This window comes from Pseudophryne corroboree, chromosome 12 (genome assembly GCF_028390025.1).
Source record: "Pseudophryne corroboree isolate aPseCor3 chromosome 12, aPseCor3.hap2, whole genome shotgun sequence".
Classification (NCBI taxonomy): domain Eukaryota; kingdom Metazoa; phylum Chordata; class Amphibia; order Anura; family Myobatrachidae; genus Pseudophryne; species Pseudophryne corroboree.
Window position 1 is genome coordinate 134,492,241 of NC_086455.1, and position 21,633 is coordinate 134,513,873.

Below are 21,633 nucleotides of genomic sequence, written 5' to 3' on the forward strand. Positions count from 1 at the left end.
CCAGCGATGAACGAGCACGGGGCCGCACATCGTTCATCGCTGGAGCCTCCACACTGCACGATATGAACGTTATCTCGTTCATTAATGAACGAGATCGTTCATATCTTGCAGTCATGTCAGCCAGTGTGTAGGGCCCTTTAGTCCCTGTTTTTCTGTTTTGCACTCTGTAATGGGCGCTGTGGATCCCTTGTGGCACCATAGAAGTAGAGGATAATAGTAACCGTGCTGCCCATATATAAAAAAAATATGAATAGAATAACATAAGAAATGGCAATTTTCAAGCATTATCATGATTTATTTATGGGGTGCTACTAGACATCATCATACAGATATGACCTACATGAATACAGTAATACGGCAGTACGGATAGTGTAGTGGTTAGCATTACTGCCTCACAGTGCTGAGGTCATGGGTTTGATTCCCAACATGGCCCTAACTGTGTGGAGTTTGTATATTCTCCACATTTTCTCCGGGTACTTTGGTTTCCTCTCACAATCCCAAAATATTCTGGTAGGTCAATTGGCTTCTGAAAAATGAACCCTAGTATGAATGTGTGTGCGTATAAAAGTGCTAGGGAATATAGATTGTAAGCTCCACTGGGGCAGAGACTGGTGTGAATGGCCAAATATTCTCTGTATAGCGCTGCGGAATATGTGTGCGCTATATAAATAACTGGTAATAAATAATAGAATAACAGATAAGGATACTACTGTATTAAGCAGAATAGCACTCGCATAACTATGATCAGATTAACTGCTTGTGTGTATAACCAGCATAAAATTAGTATAAAGCAGTGGTTCTCAAACTTGGTCCTCAGGACCCTATACAGCCCTTCGTTTTCCAGGTCACGTGGCATTCATTACTCACTGACACATTTAAAAAGATCCACATGTGGAACTACAATAATTATTTAATTTATAGTTCTGTGAGGAGACCTGGAAAACATGAACGGTTTGGGGTCCTGAGGACTTAGTATGAGAACCAATGGCATAAGGCGGGGGGGGCTGGGGAACGTTTGGTCCTCCAGCTGTTGTTGAACTACACATACAAGCATGCCTTGCTACAGTTTTGCTATTTGGCCATGCTAAAACTGTTGCAGGGCATGTGTAGTACTGGAGGGCCGAAGGGTCCCCACCCCTGGCATAAGGCATGACAGTGACATACATGGCAGATGGAGAGAGGATGGACAAGAGATGTAGGACACAGGGTACCCGTGTATGAGAAATCGGAAACAGTTTCCCTGTATTAGTTACACCTGCACTGATTATTGTAGCTGTAGGAGAATTTCTGCCTGAAAGTTTGGAGAATATATTGGCAAATGCATATTTCTGACAAAAGACTGAGTAACGTTTTGCTGCAAATTTTGTGATATCTTGTACAGAATGACAAAGAGGTCCTTTCCTGTGTTACAGGTTCATTAACGCCAGAAGACGGATAGTCCAGCCAATGATCGACCAGTCTAATCGAGCAGGTAAGGTGCCAAGTGTCTCTCTCCCCAGTGAGAATGAATGGGTTAATCTGCTGTCAGAACCTTCCAACAGTCAAAGGTTTATGAAACAGAGAAGCGTTCAATGGGCAGTAAATAAAATGCCACAGCAAGACATTCTGTGAGACAGTAGGGACAAGAAGAGGGGGCAATCTCACCCCCTTAAGTCTCAGCATCCCACCATAGGGAGCAGCTAATTGGTGCTAATTGGAGATTTCCAGCATGCTCTCAACACAATTACATCCCCTCCTCCCCACAAACTGCTAATTGGCACAAAGTACTGGCCCACTAAGAGTCACTTTAACCATTGAGCTGCTGGAGCAGGTGCATTCAGCAAGGAAGGGTTAAACTGCTCATTGCTTCTGCCCAGTGGCATCTAACAGCTTTGGCAGTGTAAGGAAGCCTTTCCCATATGCAGCCTATTGTGTGCATTCATTCACTGCCTATTCACACACAACTGGCTGGGGTTGCATTGTACCACAGGCTTTTTTAGGTGTATAGTGAGAATGTGTGTGGGGCAAATGTGGGGGCGGAGGACTAATGATTTTTTGGAAGCAATTCCCACATTATTAATAATAATAATAATAATATTAAATGTTATACATATGTAGCCATTAGATAAGTTTGGTGCAAATTGCACCAAACTTATCTAATGGCTATATATGTATAACATTTAATATTATTATTATTATTATTATTATTATTATTAAACCATGCATGATATAGAATTTTAAAGTTAAAGCCACTGAATAACCTTTTCTTGTAGCTGATACATCCTCTTTAACCCCAAATACTATTAAGAGTTATATACCAAAAAGTAGCAGGGTCTGCACTACAACCACACCAGCCATTTAAATAATTGCAGTCATTGGGGTATATTCAATAACTGTCGGAAGCTGCTGTCTTTTCGGAAAGACGGCAGTTTCTGAAAGATTTCGGTCGGAAGGGGTTCCGACCTATTCAAAAAATGCATTTTTTTTCCAACAAGTCGGGAATTCCTGACTTGTTGGAAAACACGTGGATCAGCAGTATAGCCACCAATCCGCGTGCTTCTGTCAGAAATGGGGCCAAATCCGACATGTTTTGGCCCCCTTTCCGACAAACTCAATCCGACTTGAAAACAAGTTGGATTGAGGTGAGGAGAAGGGGAGCATTGCAGCAGGCTACGGGGATGTGAGGTACCTTGCCTAGCCGTCCCCTGGCCAGGCACCTCTCTCCGTGCAGCGCCTCCCCCCAGCCGCAGACATCACTCTCCTCAGGCGCTGGCAGCTCCCCCAGCTGCCCGCCGCCGTCCAGCTCCCCCGCCGTCCGCCACCGTCCAGCTGCCGCCTGCCGCCGTCACCTACCCCCCGCCAGCCGACGCTGTCCGCTCCCCCCGCCACCGCTGTCAGCGCACTCGGCAGCTGACAGTAGCGGCAGAACAGCACCCCGGGTACGGCCAAATCCGACAGTCGGATTTGGCTGGCCAGTGAATAGGGGTTGTCAGATCCATTCCGACAAATGCATGTCGGAATGGATCCAACTTTTATTGAATATACCCCATTGTCTAATTTGCACAAGGCAGACACACATTCAGGAAGGATTGCAATTTAAAATGCAATCCCTAGCAATGTAAATGCAGGAGATGGGGCATATCACCTCCTTCCTTCATATGCGATCTGTACACTGCCATGCGATCGTAGTACTGGATGAACATCGCGACCATTGGTCGTGATGTTCATCTCCCCGACTGTAGACTTACTCTGACTAGCAGTCGCAGTGTGGCTTGTGAGGCCGCCCCCGTCACTCCCCCCCAAACGCCTCTGCCTATCAATCAGGAAGAGGGGTTCACATTTTTACAATGCAATCACTCGACCCGTTCTGCACGTGCACAGAATTAGGCCTTAAGTGCTGATTCATTTCTAGGGTTTTAGTAAGAAATGGCACCATTGAGCAATATTGGTAAATAACCCTCAATGACCGTGAGGATATAATGTAGAACTGTGGAAACCTTGGCTCGTAATTTCTGAGTCCAGTTACCAAGGACGTGCCGTGAGCTAAATGGCTCAGGAGGCACTGACTAGTACCAGAGCCAGATTTACACACAATATATGAACCCCACCACACGTCACTGCCAGTTACTAATACTGTGGTAATAATAAGAATTTACTTACCGATAATTCTATTTCTCATAGTCCGTAGTGGATGCTGGGGACTCCGTCAGGACCATGGGGAATAGCAGCTCCGCAGGAGACAGGGCACAAAAAGTAAGCTTTTAGGATCACATGGTGTGTACTGGCTCCTCCCCCTATGACCCTCCTCCAAGCCTCAGTTAGGTACTGTGCCCGGACGAGCGTACACAATAAGGAAGGATATTGAATCCCGGGTAAGACTCATACCAGCCACACCAATCACACCGTACAACCTGTGATCTGAACCCAGTTAACAGCATGATAACAATGAAGAAGCCTCTGAAAAGATGGCTCACAACAATAATAACCCGAATTTTGTAACAATAACTATGTACAAGTATTGCAGACAATCCGCACTTGGGATGGGCGCCCAGCATCCACTACGGACTATGAGAAATAGAATTATCGGTAAGTAAATTCTTATTTTCTCTAACGTCCTAGTGGATGCTGGGGACTCCGTCAGGACCATGGGGATTATACCAAAGCTCCCAAACGGGCGGGAGAGTGCGGATGACTCTGCAGCACCGAATGAGAGAACTCCAGGTCCTCCTTAGCCAGAGTATCAAATTTGTAAAATTTTACAAACGTGTTCTCCCCTGACCACGTAGCTGCTCGGCAAAGTTGTAATGCCGAGACCCCTCGGGCAGCCGCCCAAGATGAGCCCACCTTCCTTGTGGAGTGGGCATTTACAGATTTAGGCTGTGGCAGGCCTGCCACAGAATGTGCAAGTTGGATTGTGCTACAGATCCAACGAGCAATCGTCTGCTTAGACGCAGGAGCACCCATCTTGTTGGGTGCATACAGGATAAACAGCGAGTCAGATTTTCTGACTCCAGCCGTCCTTGAAATATATATTTTCAATGCTCTGACAACGTCCAGCAACTTGGAGACCTCCAAGTCGCTAGTAGCCGCAGGCACCACAATAGGCTGGTTCAAGTGAAAAGCCGAAACCACCTTAGGCAGAAACTGAGGACGCGTCCGCAGTTCTGCCCTGTCCGAATGGAAAATCAGATATGGGCTTTTGTACGATAAAGCCGCCAACTCTGATACTCTCCTGGCTGAAGCCAGGGCCAGTAGCATGGTTACTTTCCATGTAAGATACTTCAAATCTACCGATTTGAGCGGCTCAAACCAATGGGATTTGAGAAAATCCAAAACTACGTTGAGATCCCACGGTGCCACTGGAGGCACAATCGGGGGCTGTATATGTAGTACACCTTTGACAAAGGTTTGTACTTCAGGCACTGAAGCCAATTCTTTCTGGAAGAAAATCGATAAGGCCGAAATTTGAACCTTAATAGACCCCAATTTGAGGCCCATAGACAATCCTGCCTGCAGGAAATGTAGGAATCGACCCAATTGAAATTCCTCCGTTGGGGCCTTCTTGGCCTCACACCATGCAACATATTTTCTCCAAATGCGGTGATAATGTTGTGCGGTCACTTCCTTCCTGGCTTTAATCAAGGTAGGAATAACTTCCTCTGGAATGCCCTTTTCTTTTAGAATCCGGCGTTCAACCGCCATGCCGTCAAACGCAGTCGCGGTAAGTCTTGGAACATACAAGGTCCCTGCTGAAGCAGATCCCTTCTTAACGGTAGAGGCCACGGCTCTTCCGTGAGCATCTCTTGAAGTTCCGGGTACCAAGTCCTTCTCGGCCAATCCGGAGCCACGAGTATTGTTCTTACTCCCCGTAGCCGTATAATTCTCAGTACCTTTGGTATGAGAGGCAGAGGAGGAAACACATACACGGACTGGTACACCCACGGTGTTACCAGAGCGTCCACAGCTATTGCCTGAGGGTCTCTTGACCTGGCGCAATATCTGTCCAGTTTCTTGTTGAGGCGGGACGCCATCATGTCCACCTTTGGTTTTTCCCAACGGTTCACAATCATGTGGAAGACTTCTGGATGAAGTCCCCACTCTCCCGGGTGGAGGTCGTGTCTGCTGAGGAAGTCTGCTTCCCAGTTGTCCACTCCCGGAATGAACACTGCTGACAGTGCTATGACATGATTTTCCGCCCAGCGAAGAATCCTTGCAGCTTCTGTCATTGCTCTTCTGCTTCTCGTGCCACCCTGTCTGTTTACGTGGGCGACTGCCGTGATGTTGTCCGACTGGATCAACACCGGCTGACCCTGAAGCTGCGGTTTTGCCAGGCTTAGAGCATTGTAAATCGCTCTTAGCTCCAGTATATTTATGTGAAGAGACGTCTCCAGGTTTGACCACACGCCCTGGAAGTTTCTTCCCTGTGTGACTGCTCCCCAGCCTCGTAGGCTGGCATCCGTAGTCACCAGGACCCAGTCCTGTATGCCGAATCTGCGGCCCTCTAACAGATGGGCACTCTGCAACCACCACAGAAGAGACACCCTTGTTCTTGGTGACAGTGTTATCCGCTGATGCATGTGCAGATGCGACCCGGACCATTTGTCCAGCAGATCCCACTGAAATATTCGTGCGTGGAATCTGCCGAATGGAATTGCTTCGTAAGAAGCCACCATCTTTCCCAGGACTCTTGTGCATTGATGTACTGACACATTTCCTGGTTTTAGGAGGTTCCTGACAAGTTCGGATAACTCCCTTGCTTTCTCCTCCGGGAGAAACACCTTTTTCTGAACAGTGTCCAGAATCATTCCCAGGAACAGCAGACGTGTCGTCGGGGTCAATTGAGATTTTGGAAGATTCAGAATCCACCCGTGTTGTTGAAGCACTACTTGGGTTAGTGCTACTCCGACTTCCAGCTGTTCTCTGGACCTTGCCCTTATCAGGAGATCGTCCAAGTAAGGGATAATTAATACGCCTTTTCTTCGTAGAAGAACCATCATTTCGGCCATTACCTTGGTAAAGACCCGAGGTGCCGTGGACAAACCAAACGGCAGCGTTTGAAACTGATAATGACAGTTTTGTATCACGAACCTGAGATACCCTTGGTGTGAAGGGTAAATTGGGACATGCAGATAAGCATCTTTTATGTCCAGGGACACCATGAAGTCCCCTTCTTCCAGATTCGCTATCACTGCTCTGAGTGACTCCATCTTGAACTTGAATTTCTGTATGTACAGGTTCAAGGATTTCAGATTTAGAATAGGTCTTACCGAACCGTCCGGCTTCGGTACCACAAATAGTGTGGAATAATACCCCTTTCCCTGTTGTAGGAGGGGTACCTTGACTATCACCTGCTGAGAATACAGCTTGTGAATGGCTTCCAATACCGTCGCCCTTTCTGAGGGAGACGTTGGTAAAGCAGACTTTAGGAACCGGCGAGGGGGAGACTTTTCGAATTCCAACTTGTAACCCTGAGATACTACCTGCAGGATCCAAGGGTCCACCTGTGAGCGCGCCCACTGTGTGCTGAAAATCTTTAGTCGACCCCCCACCGCCCCTGAGTCCGCTTGCACAGCCCCAGCGTCATGCTGAGGGCTTTGTAGAAGCCGGGGAGGGCTTCTGTTCGTGGGAAGTAGTTGCTTGCTGCACCCTCTTACCCCTTCCTTTGCCTCTGGGCAAATATGACTGTCCTTTTGCCCGCTTGTTCTTATAGGAACGAAAGGACTGCGGCTGAAAAGACGGTGTCTTTTTCTGTTGGGAGGTGACCTGAGGTAAAAAAGTGGATTTTCCGGCTGTTGCCGTGGCAACCAGATCCGATAGACCGACCCCAAATAATTCCTCTCCTTTATACGGCAATACTTCCATATGCCGTTTGGAATCCGCATCACCTGACCACTGTCGCGTCCATAAACTTCTTCTGGCAGATATGGACATCGCACTTACTCTCGATGCCAGAGTGCAAATATCCCTCTGAGCATCTCGCATATAAAGAAAAGCATCCTTTAATTGCTCTATAGTCAATAAAATACTGTCCCTATCCAGGGTATCAATATTTTCAGTCAGGGAATCCGACCACACCACCCCAGCACTGCACATCCAGGCTGAGGCTATTGCTGGTCGCAGTATAACACCAGTATGTGTGTATATACTCGTCAGGGTAGTTTCCAGCCTCCTATCAGCTGGATCCTTGAGGGCGGCCGTATCAGGAGACGGTAACGCCACTTGTTTTGATAAGCGTGTGAGCGCCTTATCCACCCTAGGGGGTGTTTCCCAGCGCGCCCTAACCTCTGGTGGGAAAGGGTATAATGCCAATAACTTCTTTGAAATTAGCAGTTTTCTATCGGGGTTAACCCACGCTTCATCACACACGTCATTCAATTCCTCTGATTCTGGAAAAGCTACAGGTAGTTTTTTCACACCCCACATAATACCCCCCTTTGAGGTACCTGCAGTATCAGAGATATGCAAAGCCTCCTTCATTGCCGTGATCATATAACGTGTGGCCCTATTGGAAAATACGTTTCTTTCTTCACCGTCGACACTAGATTCATCTGTGTTGGTACCTGTGTCGACTGACTGAGGTAAGGGACGTTTTACAGCCCCTGACGGTGCCTGAGACGCCTGGACAGGTACTAACTGGTTTTCCGGCCGTCTCATGTCGTCAACTGACTTTTGCAGCGTGCTAACATTATCACGTAATTCCATAATTAAAGCCATCCATTCCGGTGTCGACTCCCTAGGGGGTGACATCACCATTACCGGCAATTGCTCCGCCTCCACACCAACATCGTCCTCATACATGTCGACACACACGTACCGACACACAGCAGACACACAGGGAATGCTCTTATCGAAGACAGGACCCCACTAGCCCTTTGGGGAGACAGAGGGAGAGTTTGCCAGCGCTATAAAAATGTATATAAACAACCCTAAAAGGTGTTGTTTCTGTTATATGCGCTTAATATATAAAAATATCGCCAAAATATGCCCCCCTTCTCTGTTTTACCCTGTTTCTGTAGTGCAGTGCAGGGGAGAGTCCTGGGAGCCTTCCTCACAGCGGAGCTGAGCAGGAAAATGGCGCTGTGTGCTGAGGAGAATAGGCCCCGCCCCCTAAAACGGCGGGCTCTTCTCCCGGAGTTTGCGATATATGGCAGGGGTTAAATACATCCATATAGCCTCAAGGGCTATATGTGATGTATTTTAGCCATAGAAAAAGGTATTATACATTGCTGCCCAGGGCGCCCCCCCCAGCGCCCTGCACCCTCAGTGACCGCTGGTGTGAAGTGTGCCGACAACAATGGCGCACAGCTGCAGTGCTGTGCGCTACCTTATGAAGACTGAAAGTCTTCTGCCGCCTGTTTCCGGACCTCTGGACCTCTTCAACTTCGGCATCTGCAAGGGGGGTCGGCGGCACGGCTCCGGGACCGGACTCCATGGCTGGGCCTGTGTTCGATCCCTCTGGAGCTAATGGTGTCCAGTAGCCTAAGAAGCAAATCCATCCTGCACGCAGGTGAGTTCACTTATCTCCCCTAAGTCCCTCGTAGCAGTGAGCCTGTTGCCAGCAGGACTCACTGAAAATAAGAAACCTAAAAAACTTTTTCTAAGCAGCTCTTTATGAGAGCCACCTAGATTGCACCCTGCTCGGACGGGCACAAAAACCTAACTGAGGCTTGGAGGAGGGTCATAGGGGGAGGAGCCAGTACACACCATGTGATCCTAAAAGCTTACTTTTTGTGCCCTGTCTCCTGCGGAGCCGCTATTCCCCATGGTCCTGACGGAGTCCCCAGCATCCACTAGGACGTTAGATAAATGAACTTATTTCTGAGTAGTCCTTTCACAAAAAAGAGAACGGATGTTAGGTCAAGCCCTGGTATGAATAGACTAAGCAGGCCTACTCTACCTATGGCTCTCCAGTGGTTGTGAAACTAAAAGTCCAAGTATGCCCTGCCACATTGCTATTTAGATAATGCTAAAAGTGTGGCAGGGCATACTGGGATGTGTGGTTTCACAACAGATGCAGAGACACAGGTTGGCCGTGTCTGGACTAGAGAACTCGATAGGTCACTTCCTGGATATGGGGGGGTCTATGTATTAAGTCTTAGAGAGATATAGTGAATGGGGATAAAATACCAGCCAATCAGCTCCTAACTGCAGTGTTCCAGGCTGTGTTTAAAAAATTACAATTAGGAGCTGGTTGTTTGGTACTTTATCTCTCTCTCCAAGGCTTAGTACATAGAGCCCATAGTTCTTCTATATACATCAGGGAAGATGTCTGAATATCATATACGTGACCCCTTTTTAATATCCTGCATGTCATGTTTCTGTTGATTTTAACTAAAGTATGTGTTTCAGTCCTAAAACTGGAACCTTTGCTGATTTTCCGGTGTGTCTTCTCTTCTTTTCTTTCTCTGTGTCCACGTTTGACCACAATCAGGTTTTCTTCTTGATCCTTCAGTGAGCCAAGGAGCAGCATATAGTCCAGAGGGACAGCCAATGGGGAGCTTTGTGTTGGATGGACAGCAACACATGGGAATCCGACCCGCGGGTGAGTTTTGACTTGTGCTACTGGTCATATTATTGGACGTTGAACGTGTTGAACGCTGGTTGCAGTTGCTGATTAACATTGTGAGACTTGTTGGAGACCCTTGTTTGAATCCCAGTGTAGACACCATGTGACCTTGTCTGTCTGTGTCCCAAGCGGCAAAAATAGATTATAAATTTGACTGGGCAAAGTGCCTGAAATGTTCTATGTACAGTGCTGCATAACCTACATCTTAAAGAGTATGCACTGTGCAGACTGTGATGAATTTAGTACATAGCTATAGCATTTGATGGCCCTGCTACTAAAACAAATCAAAAGTGAAGAAGAAAAAAAAAGTATCCTAGAAAGTGATTACTTGATTGTAAGCTACCGTGGTGCTGACAGACATTGATGTCTAACGCAAAGTGCTGCTTAATATGCTCCATACAAATAAAGGATTTGTAAGCAATTTAAGTCAAATTATGCCTAACACAAATGGCCCTGCTTTCTAGTTTACAATCTAATAGGGTTGTCTCTGTGCCTATATCTCCTCAAACTCACTAGAGTACAACAAGATCATGGTACATATTTATATTATTTATATATATATATATATATATATATGTAGCAGTCCAAACTCTCCTCAAACTCACTAAAGTACAACAAGATCATGGTACATATTTATATATACATATATATATATACACATACACATATATCTTTGATTTTATAGCGCCCCCTAAAGACTGTTGTCTGAGCTGCCTCATTATAAGCATAACCTTAGTCTCAATGGCATGTCACTTTTCATGATGCTGCATATGTTTTCTTTAGCCTAGGTAGCCTCCATTAGATTAAGGGAATTATTATTATCCTTTATTTATAAGGTGCTACAAGGGTTCCGCAGCGCCTAACAAAGATGAGCACACAAGAGAACTTTGACTTATAACACAAGACAAGTACATGGGGGGTCATTCCGAGTTGTTCGCTCGGTAAAAATCTTCGCATTGCAGCGATTTTCCGCTTAGTGCGCATGCGCAATGTCCGCACTGCGACTGCGCCAAGTAAATTTGCTATGCAGTTAGGATTTTTACTCACGGCTTTTTCATCGTTCTGGCGATCGTAATGTGATTGACAGGAAATGGGTGTTACTGGGCGGAAACAGGCCGTTTTATGGGCGTGTGGGAAAAAACGCTACCGTTTCCGGAAAAAACGCAGGAGTGGCCGGAGAAACGGGGGAGTGTCTGGGCGAACGCTGGGTGTGTTTGTGACGTCAAACCAGGAACGACAAGCAGTGAAATGATCGCAGATGCCGAGTAAGTCTGGAGCTACTCAGAAACTGCTACGAGGTGTGTAATCGCAATATTGCGAATACATCGTTCGCAATTTTAAGATGCTAAGATTCACTCCCAGTAGGCGGCGGCTTAGCATGAGCAAATCTGCTAAAATCCGCTTGCGAGCGAACAACTCGGAATGACCCCCATGGTTAATAAGCATTGCTACATCCGTGGTCATAGCACTCAAATAAGCATCAGGGTGGCAGAAAGATGTAGATGATAGATTGCAAGCTTGCGAGCAGGGCCTTCTTACCTCTATGACTGTTATTACCCATTTTTATTATATCATTGTTATTTCCAATTGTATAACGCAACGGAATTTGCTGCGCTATATAAGAAACTGTTAATAAATAAATAGTGTAAGTAATGGAAGCCAAAGCACACCAGGGAGAGGGCCCTGTTTGTGAGAGCTTACATTCTAAAGGGGAAAGGCAGATAGACAAGGGGGACACAGGTGGGGTATAGAATAAAACATATCACCAAATGAACCCCAGCTGCTGTACAAGGCTCTTGTAGAACCACAGTTTAGCTTCACATACAATAGATCTAAATAAGTTTAAAACCAAAAGCACTCTTTACTTTTAGTTTCTGTAGCAATGAACACAGGACACTATATAAAACAAAAGACAGTATATAGTATAATGTTTCCATGATCGTGTCCTTTATGTCACTTTAAAAACAGTTTTCCTTTTGTTTTTGTCCTCCTCTTTTCCCCTTCGTCCCAGTCTCTTGTCTGTACCCCATATAACTTGTCTACATTTCAATAAAAATCCAATGATGAAAAAAATAATAGTTTTGCAGTATTGATATTGGTAAAGTTATTATTGCTGCTTTTTAAAAAAAACTTAAAAAAAAAAACTGTGGAGCAGATTTAACGAGTAATATTCTTGTTATCACTCATTAAGTAATATTCTTATTACTCATTACGACTGTTAACTGGTGCTCCATCCAACCAGCTCCTGTTAGTTTTCAAAAACATGACAGCTAGGAGCTGATTGGCTAGAGCACCATTTAACATTCGTAACAAGTAATAAGAATATCACTCATTGTTAAATATGCAACTATATTCAAGTTTAGTAGTTGATGACACTGGGGCAGATGTATTAAGCCTGGAAAAGTGATAAAGCAGTGATAAGTGGAAGATGATAATGCACTAGCCAATCAGCTCCTGACAATTTACATACTGGAGCTGATTGGCTGGTGTGTTATACACTGCTTTATCACTTCTCCAGGCTTAATACATCTGCCCCACTGTCCATAAAGTTGTGTAAATCATTGTGTGCTATACATGCGGTATCCATTTCACGTGACTGTCTCCGATGGCAGCCTCTTTAGTTTTTCTGGCTCAATCTGAATGGCTTGTTCATTATCACTATACTGGGTAACTTATTTATCAATTAGCTGATAATATTGTTACAGCTTAAATAAGTGGATTTCCACTAAAATCCTCAAGTACCCCTCAGCAGGTCAGGTTTTCAGACTTTCTGCCTGTGGGAAAACTGTTTTTCCTGACATAGCAAAAGAAGTTAGCTGACCTGTGCATTATTAAAGATATCCAGAAAACATGACCTGTTTAGTTTGGGGTACTTGAGAACTGGAGTTATAAACCAATGACCTAAGCTATAGCAGTATTATCAGCTCATTTAGCCTGAGCTACAAATTTTGCTCAGATCGATTTGTTGGGTCTGAGCAGTATCCAATATATCTGGCTCCAGGTTAGACACAAATTGGGCTGTTATAATTCAGGATTGCGCTGAGCAATGGAGGCACATCACAGCCTGGAGATGGTTGGTGGTGGCATGTGCTAATTTTACCTACATTTGTTGTCATTTGTCCCTTAGTAAAAGGAGCAACTGATTCATATGTTCATATAGAGACACTGTGAAAATATACTGAAACTGTTTTCCTTCCATCTAGGGCCTATGAGTGGAATGGGCATGAATATGGGCATGGACGGCCAGTGGCACTATATGTAACCATCATCTTGCAGAGCAATCGCAAACAAGGGGAAGTAAGTATCTGCAGACTCTCAGCTTCCTAGGATGGTGTTCTGTTACACCAAACCAAGGGGCAGATTTATTAAGCTCGGTGAAGTGATAAAGTGGAAGGTGATAAAGCACCAGCCAATCAGCTCCTAACTGTCATTTTTCAAACCCAGCCTGTGACATGGCAGTAAGGATCTGATTGGTTGGTCCTTTATCACCTTCCACTTTATCACTTCACTGAGCTTAATAAATCTGCCCCCAAATTCCTGATGACTTGTTCACCCATGTATAACCACATCATCATAATTAAAAGAAAAAAAGAATTGGGGTGGGGAGTAGACCCTTTAAATGAGATGATTTTCCAAGACAAAATCCTCCCTCTCCGCATGCTAGTTATGAACTTCTGCTTATACTGTTGCTGCTGCGGAAACAAACTCCTTTATGCTGTATCCAATAGTAGAACAACTCCTGACTCCAAAATGGAATGTTGCTCACATGTAATATATGTTTCAACTGTAGGTAGGGAGTCCTACACTCGTCTCACACAGGAGGATAACCATCTGCAGAAGGGCTCCCCAGCTGTTCATTCACCTTACGGCTAGATGTGGCCCTTCCGGCTTATTGAATGGCCCCCACTATATTCTTCATCGATTCTGCTGAAGTACATTTTATACTTATGTACTGTATCACTAGGCAAGCCTGGCCTACTCGAGGCCTATCTTTGACCTTGAGCTAAAAGCCAAAAACTGCACATAGACTGAAATGATAAAAAGACTGAAGTGGTTTCCAGTTCTCAATCAGCCTTTGCTGTATCTATATATGTGAGCTCTGAGTCCTATTACTATACACCTGAAGGGTCTTGTCTGCCTTTGTCACAATGTCCTTTCTAAACCTACATCCTGAAGGTGACACCTATTCCAGAGCATTAAACTCCTGCTGTGAAATTAAACTTGTTTCAGATTAAAACAGGGAGATGTTGGTGGCTAGTGAAATTGTCCTTTGAGTGACATGAATCTGTCAGCCTTGGATGGGTGCCCAAATTATCCCATATGCAAAGATTAAGAGTCTCTCCATTACCGAGTGACTATTGGTGACAGGAGTGACACCAGTGACGCACCGCTGGGGAGATCCTGCCTTCTTTATTTTAACGTGTTGCTCTCTTCCCATCCAATATGATACACAGGACGAGAACGACAGTCAATAAATTTAAAGAGAGACACATTTAGGAGCAACTGAATATGAAGCAATGGATTTTTCACTGAGGACTGAATGACTGCACTTGGATTAAGAAATCCATTAGACTTTAAAGCTTCAAGTGTTTTTGACGTATTAAAAAAAACTATATAAAAGGATGTGTGTGGCTGCCAGTTTCATCCTCTTGGCTGAACGCAGCAGAGCAGACAGAATTGCACATAACATTGAAACTTCTTTGTTTAATGAGGCCGAATATAGGAAGACGTACCTTGATTAAATCATTCTGTATATGTAAATAGAGGCCAGTGTTTCACGGCTGTACTCCCGGGGCTGCCGCGACATCCACTGATGAAGCCAATTTTCCTATTTCTTCCTCCTTTTTACAAATGCAGTCAGGAAACAGAAAGCAATGTACCCTATAACGGCCACAGAGAAAACATTGTCTCAGCTTGGATAATTCTTAATATAGGCTATATAATTTCTAGCCTATTTAATTACATAACATATTTTATGCTTCATGACCAATTACATTAATAGCTTAATACAGAAGAATATTATCCTCTCTTGATTTGATTATGCAGCCAGACAATATGGTATATTTGGTACTTAATTATCATCATCCGTTGAGGAGGCTGCCGTGCTAGAACAAACAGAGGGCCAGTGATACACCCTGGGACAATCTGTTTAGATGGCCATTACACTTATGTTATTAAGCAGGTTGCACGTCTACTGACTTGTCATCCTGATATTACCACGTTACAGTGTGAAGAGACATGTGTCGGCCTTTCCGGCTGCTGCTGTCTGAGGGTAAATGGAAGTGAATGGGCCTCTCAGGTGGTACAGGCAGTAGCGGATCTTGCCATGGGCAAGCAGGACTTTTGCCCGGGGCGCCGCCTTCCGGAGGGCGCCGGCGCCATCCGGAGGGCGCCGCACCATGGCAAGATCCGCTGCTGCTGTGCCCCCCGCTGCCCGCTCTGTCCCGCTGCCTGCTGTGAAGGGAACTAGACGCGTAGCGTCTAGTTTCCCTTCGTGGAGAGGACCTTTGCTGTGCGGTGCGCAATGACGCCATCGCGCACCGCACATCATTTCAGCGGCCTAATACTGTACAGGGGGCGTAACTGACCACGCCCCCTGTATGAAGCCACACCCCCATTGCCCGCCCAGGGCGCAAAAAGCCCTAGAACCGGCCCTGGGTACAGGGTCCACTTTGATACCTTGTGAAATGACCCACAACTATTAGCTGTCCTAATCTGTACCAGCAAATACCGCTGCCCTAGCTGGGTCTCTGACCTTAGCTGTCCTGTAATCCCTCATACCAGAGTTGCACAAACTCCGCCACTACAGTCCATGTTTTAAGGATATGCATGCTTGAGCACAGGTGACTTAGGGGTACATTTACTAAGCAGTGATAAGAGCTGAGAAGTGAGCCAGTGGAGAAGTTTCCCCATCAACCAATCAGCAGCTCTGTATAATTTTATAGTATGCAAATTATAGATGTTACTTCAGTGCTGATTGGTTGCCATGGGCAACTTCTCCACTGGCTCACTTCTCCGCTCTTATCGCTGCTTAGTAAATGTATCCCTTAATTACTACCTTGGTCAATTTAATGTAACCATCTGGATTTAAACATAGATATCCCTTTTAACCGGGACTGTAATTATGGAATTTGGGAAACTCTACCTTATACCAATAAACTATTAATGTTTGGATGTTGACCGGACTTTTTTTTCTATTTTGTAAAATAAAAATACAACTTGTATATCTTGACGCTACTGTACTGAATACCTGATCAGTGCACACTGTGTACCATTACAAATGACAAAAGACATACATACAGATATACTGTATATCATAAGACTAAACAAAATGACAGCTCTGTATAGTAAAATGACTACAAGCCTAATTATATAGCTAAACCGCTTGGATCAATGGCGGAATGCACCAACTGCTGGAATCGCCTATATACTAATAATTCACAGATACAAATAGATCAATATACAATTGATAACTTTTCTGTTAACAGATATACCACATAGACAATACTCCTCCAGATCACACAAAACCGCACATAGGGGGTCATTCCAAAATTGTTCGCTCGCTAGCAGTTTTTAGCAGCCGTGCAAACGCTATGCCGCCTCCAACTGGGAGTGTATTTTAGCTTAGCAGAAGTGCGAACAAAAGGATCGCACAGCGGCGGCATAATTTTTTTGTGCAGTTTTAGAGTAGCTCAATATCTACTCAGCGCTTGCGATGACTTCAGACTGTTCAGTTCCTGTTTTGATGTCACAAACCCGCCCTGCGTTCGCCCAGCCACGCCTGCGTTTTCTCGAACCCTCCCTGAAAACAGTCAGTTGACACCCAGAAACACCCACTTCATGTCAATCACTCTGCGGCCAGCAGTGCGACTGAAAAGCGTCGCTAGACCCTGTGTGAAACTACATCGTTCGTTGTACTATTACTTCAAGCGTGCGCATGCGCAGAAGTGCCTTTTTTTGCCTCATTGCTGCACAGCGACCAGATGCAGCTAGCGATCAACTCGGAATGACCACCCCAGCTCAGCTGTCAGCAAAATATATCAGTTAGTCCCAGAGTAACATATACATCAATCCAATAGTGGCTATAAAGATGCATATAGTATAAATATAACATACAGTGGACTGACCCACTTATCACACATCTGCCAATATGATTTTCTGTGCAAAGACTACTCAGTTTAAATTAGGAAGCAACGTTAGCGAACATCATTATAATATCAGCTTTGGCGCTGGTGCAGATAAATGCATACGATGAGAGCCAGCACTAAACAACCGCTTCTGATTGGACGATGGCTGAGTCACCTCTGAAACTCTAAAACGTTTTGCTGTGCATGCCTAAATAATATGATTTTGTGAGCATGTTTCCGCAATACATTTATACTCCTACATGAGAAGAGTTATTATACCTGCTGTATTCATGATGTTATTTTATTCTACTCTAGTACATAATAAATGCATAGTTTACTATAAAAACAAAACTTAAAAAATTGGGTGCCAGTGTATGCAGTATGTGCCTGATATAAAGCTGGGCATCTGCCTCTGGGGCACAGCAGTCAGCATCCTGTCATTCTTCCCACTATGCATATGTAGACACTTGCGGTTTTTATTTTTTAATGGTGAATGCATTTTACATCTGCATTTGTGACGCAAACTCAGCATGTGCCCCAATAACACCAGCGTTATTACTTCAGTATTATAATCACAGCTGAAAGGTTCCTATTCCAGTGTAAGTGGCTAGCTTACACTGTCTCAGACAGGTTCCGTTTACTATATCAATGGCAATGTGCTTTCCAATCATCATGCAGATGTCATCCGCATATAGTGATCGGCTGAGAAAATCCAACTGCGGAGATTATATATATATATATATATATATATATATATATATATATATATATATATACATATTAGAGATGAGCGGGTTCGGTTTTACTCGGTTTTACTCGGATTTACTCGGTTCTCAAAACGGCATCTTATTGGCTTACGGACGTCACGTGTTTTGGTCTGGATAGCCAATAAGAAACATCCGGATAAAACCGAACTGGCGTTAATTCTGGCGTTACATCCGAACTCGCTCATCTCTAAATATATATATATATATATATATATATACAGCAGCAAAGAAGAGGCGGCACTCGGAGACTTGAAAAGTGCACTTTTCAAGTCTCCGAGTGCCGCCTCTTCTTTGCTGCTGTTTGAACTGTTCCCGGAGGGCACCGGAGCTTTAACCCAGGGGGAGGAGGGAGTGCCGGTCCGTGTGGACTATATATATATATATATATATATATATATATAAAACCAATTAATGTTCAGCAATGTCCACCAGGATGAACACACAGATGGACCAGTATATGGGTAAATTAGGAACACCAGGTGTATTTAAAGCAATTGTTTTTACACAGAGGCATTGAAGCACGTAACATCTTAACAAGCCTATGATCATGTATAAAAAATGCCTGACACAAGTAGTGGCCTGTAATTATGACAAGCGGAGACCTATGTGACTTTGAAAGAAGGGCGATTGTTTCACAGAGGCCTGGTGATGTCACGCTATAATGCCTGCAGTGTTATTTGCATGCAACGACCCTGGAAGAAAATAATCAGAGAATGGCAGCTTGATGGTTCTGTATATACATTCTAATGCCATCAAAAATGTAATTCATGACGGGATCCAAGTAGCCAATTTAATCAGAAATCCACCCCTGATTTTTAAACAAAAAGTACAATAAAACCCCTGATGTTTAAAAAAACAGTACAATAAAAACAAAGGAGATATAAATCTTGACATTGCTAAGATCCAGATTCTGTGGCACCTTCCAATACACGTCCTTATTGACAAAAAACATAGCGTGGGTCACTCACTCACTGCAGCACAAGAGCATTAGAGTATAACAGGCATTATTTCAGCAATGTCAGGCAAATTACCTATGCTTGGACTGCTTATGAAATGATTGCACTAACTACAGCAATTACTTCATTTCTAAGCAATTGCAGCATTTGTGCAGGTCTGGTTTTAGTGTATCACGCAGATAACCAGTGTGTTTCATTTTGAAGACATGAGAGGGTAGTCTATCAAATAACTATGTACCAGTGACATCAGTGCCTAACCAGTGACATCACTAGGTGCCTCAGTGATGTCACTAGGTCCCAGCGAAGTCAGAGGCTCAACAAATATTGATTCAACGGATAAAATGCCTGTGTTAGCATTTATAGCAGCCTTTGCAGCACTTGTAAATACCAATATAATATATAGGGGTAAATGTAATAGGGTACTGGAGGTGCAGGAGTTTGTGCGAGAATGCCCATGTTTTTAAAGCGCCAATTATTTACAAGGCAAAACCAACCTATGGTCAAGTTTTTTTTGTTTGTTTTTTTGGGTCAAATCTTGTAGTTAGTAATATGTGACCACCATCAGAAAAACATACTCGCTCGCCACCATTTGGGCAAGGTAGCCAGTTGCGCTCGCCACAGGATGCTATTGTAGTACATGTGGATAGTAAATCAAGCAAATGTCGGGGAGCAATGTAATACCCCCCCAGAAACATGTGTCAACCATTTATGTGTTGATCATTGTCATGTTGACCTTTTGAACCTGTTGACCTTAAGCACTGTCGACCTTTTGTACCTGGTGACCTAATTCATGTCAACCATATTGTGTTGACCTATTGACTACCTATTATCTGGATGCCAGCATTCATATGCCAACGCCTTATAATGCTTTAGGAATCCTTTTCTTATCAGTTGACAATCATTCTAGTTTCGAGAAAGAGGATAATATCCCAAAAATGTTGAACCATTGAACTTTTTGATTATCATATTATTGTTTTAGAGCCCTAAGACTGCGTATTTGCAAAAGCCAATTCAAAGCCAAAATGTTTGTGTACATGGATGTCTATTAACCTCTCTTCTAAACAGTCCTCATTTCCATCTTTTGCAGGTCTGCAGTCCATCCCAGGGGACTGTCTTTCTCAGGGTGGTCCTATGAGTATCAGTTTGGTACAACCAGCTAACACTTTTCCACAGTTGACATTACGTCCTCCCTGAAGACAAGGACCACCAGTGCCCTACATCTGCCGGGTCACCTCACCATGAGCCATGTAGACACATGGAGGATCTGTTCTAGCAGGGATGGTCCTGTATGCACAACCACCCCATTATTGTAAATCCCAGCTCTTGGAGTCTCATCCTGCCCGTGAACCCCATCAGTTATAAGGAACCTCAAGGGAAAAAAGAGGGATTATATTAAGACTTTTGAACTTTGGTCAGTTTTAAAATTCCAGACAGCTGTGAGTTTTTTTCTTTCTTTTTTAAAATATTTTTGTCAATTTTTTTTTCCATCATCAACAAAGGACCAATGAAACAAGACAAGTACATAAATGTGAAGTCATGGGTTCACTTTAATGCCCATTCAAAAACAAGTCTCCTCTGGGAGCAGAAAGACTCAGAGATATAACTACTGTAGGATAAAACATAGGAACTAAGTTAACTTGTACATTTCTGTTGATTTAAATAGTTTTAGAAGAGACAAAAAGAGATATCCTTGTTTTTTCCACACTATGTGTGTTGTTCCCAAATGAATGACTTGGCTCAGCCAGAAACCCCCCTCTCCATGGAACACTACAGAATATTTTTACCTGTGACCAGCACAGAGAAAGGTCTGGACAAGATCCAGTGGGATGACTTGGAAGAGTGTCTGTCTGCCTGTCCCTCAGCACTACAGGACAATATGATTGGGGCAGTTGTACAGACATTACAAGGACAAGCAGAGACACCCATCTTGTGTCTCCATTATGTGGACATCCCCTTATATGGGAAAAGGAGGGGGGGGGCTTCCTGCAATCTGGTCTTTGTACCAAATGACAGACTGAACTTAACTGTAAACTCAAAGATTGGAGAACGAGTGTGCGTGGGGAAGTGAGCATTTGTTTGAGTGTGTGTGTGTGCGCCAGAGAGTGAGGGAGAGTGTGAGTGAGTGAAAGGAAAGAAGACAATACTGTAACAAAATTTGTTCAGAGTTCGTTCTATTAATGTTTCATGTTAGATATTCTATGTGTTACCTCAATTGAAAAAAAAAAAAAAGAATGTTCTCCTAGTAAAACCTGCTGTGGGATTGGTATTGTATGTCCATGGATAATTTCTTTCTCAGCACGTGTTCCTCATTAGAGAAAAATGCTGTTACCTTTAAGCTTTGTCAAATTTACATTAAAATACTTGTATGAGGACTGTGAGTTTATGTTTAAAGAAAAAAAGGTGTTACAAAATGCGGTAATAAATATTTCATTTTGGATTTTTTGTGGGGTTCTGTGTACACTTAATTCTGTGTTACTCTATGATGTCATACACAATGATCAGCTCTACACACAATACCAGCTGAACACATACACTGAATTGTGTGTGTGTGTGTGTGTGTGTGTGTGTGTGTGTACAGTGTGTATGTATATATATATATATATATATATATATACATATTTATATATTATTTTATTTATTAACAGGTTTTTATATAGTGAGGCAAATTCCATTGCGCTTTACTATTGGAAATAACAATGCTATAACAAAACCGGGTAATAACAAACAGTCAGAGGTAG

The 21,633-nt window shown here is 43.9% G+C and overlaps 1 protein-coding gene across 6 annotated transcripts in view; it reads left to right on the forward strand.

Annotated features, from left to right (window-relative positions):
* MEIS2 (Meis homeobox 2) overlaps window positions 1-21,337 on the forward strand; it is a 191,243-nt gene extending 169,906 nt beyond the window's left edge. For 3 of the 6 annotated variants that reach the window (XM_063948048.1, XM_063948049.1, XM_063948046.1), the window contains exons 10-13: window positions 1,413-1,471; window positions 9,911-10,021; window positions 13,249-13,342; window positions 19,983-21,337. In XM_063948048.1, the coding sequence (XP_063804118.1) occupies window positions 1,413-1,471; window positions 9,911-10,021; window positions 13,249-13,307 (229 nt within the window). In that variant the 3' untranslated portion in view covers window positions 13,308-13,342; window positions 19,983-21,337. The remainder of the gene's footprint in view (window positions 1-1,412; window positions 1,472-9,910; window positions 10,022-13,248; window positions 13,343-19,982) is intronic. The other 3 variants (XM_063948050.1, XM_063948051.1, XM_063948047.1) reach the window with 1 other exon arrangement.
* Window positions 21,338-21,633: the final 296 nt, after the last annotated feature.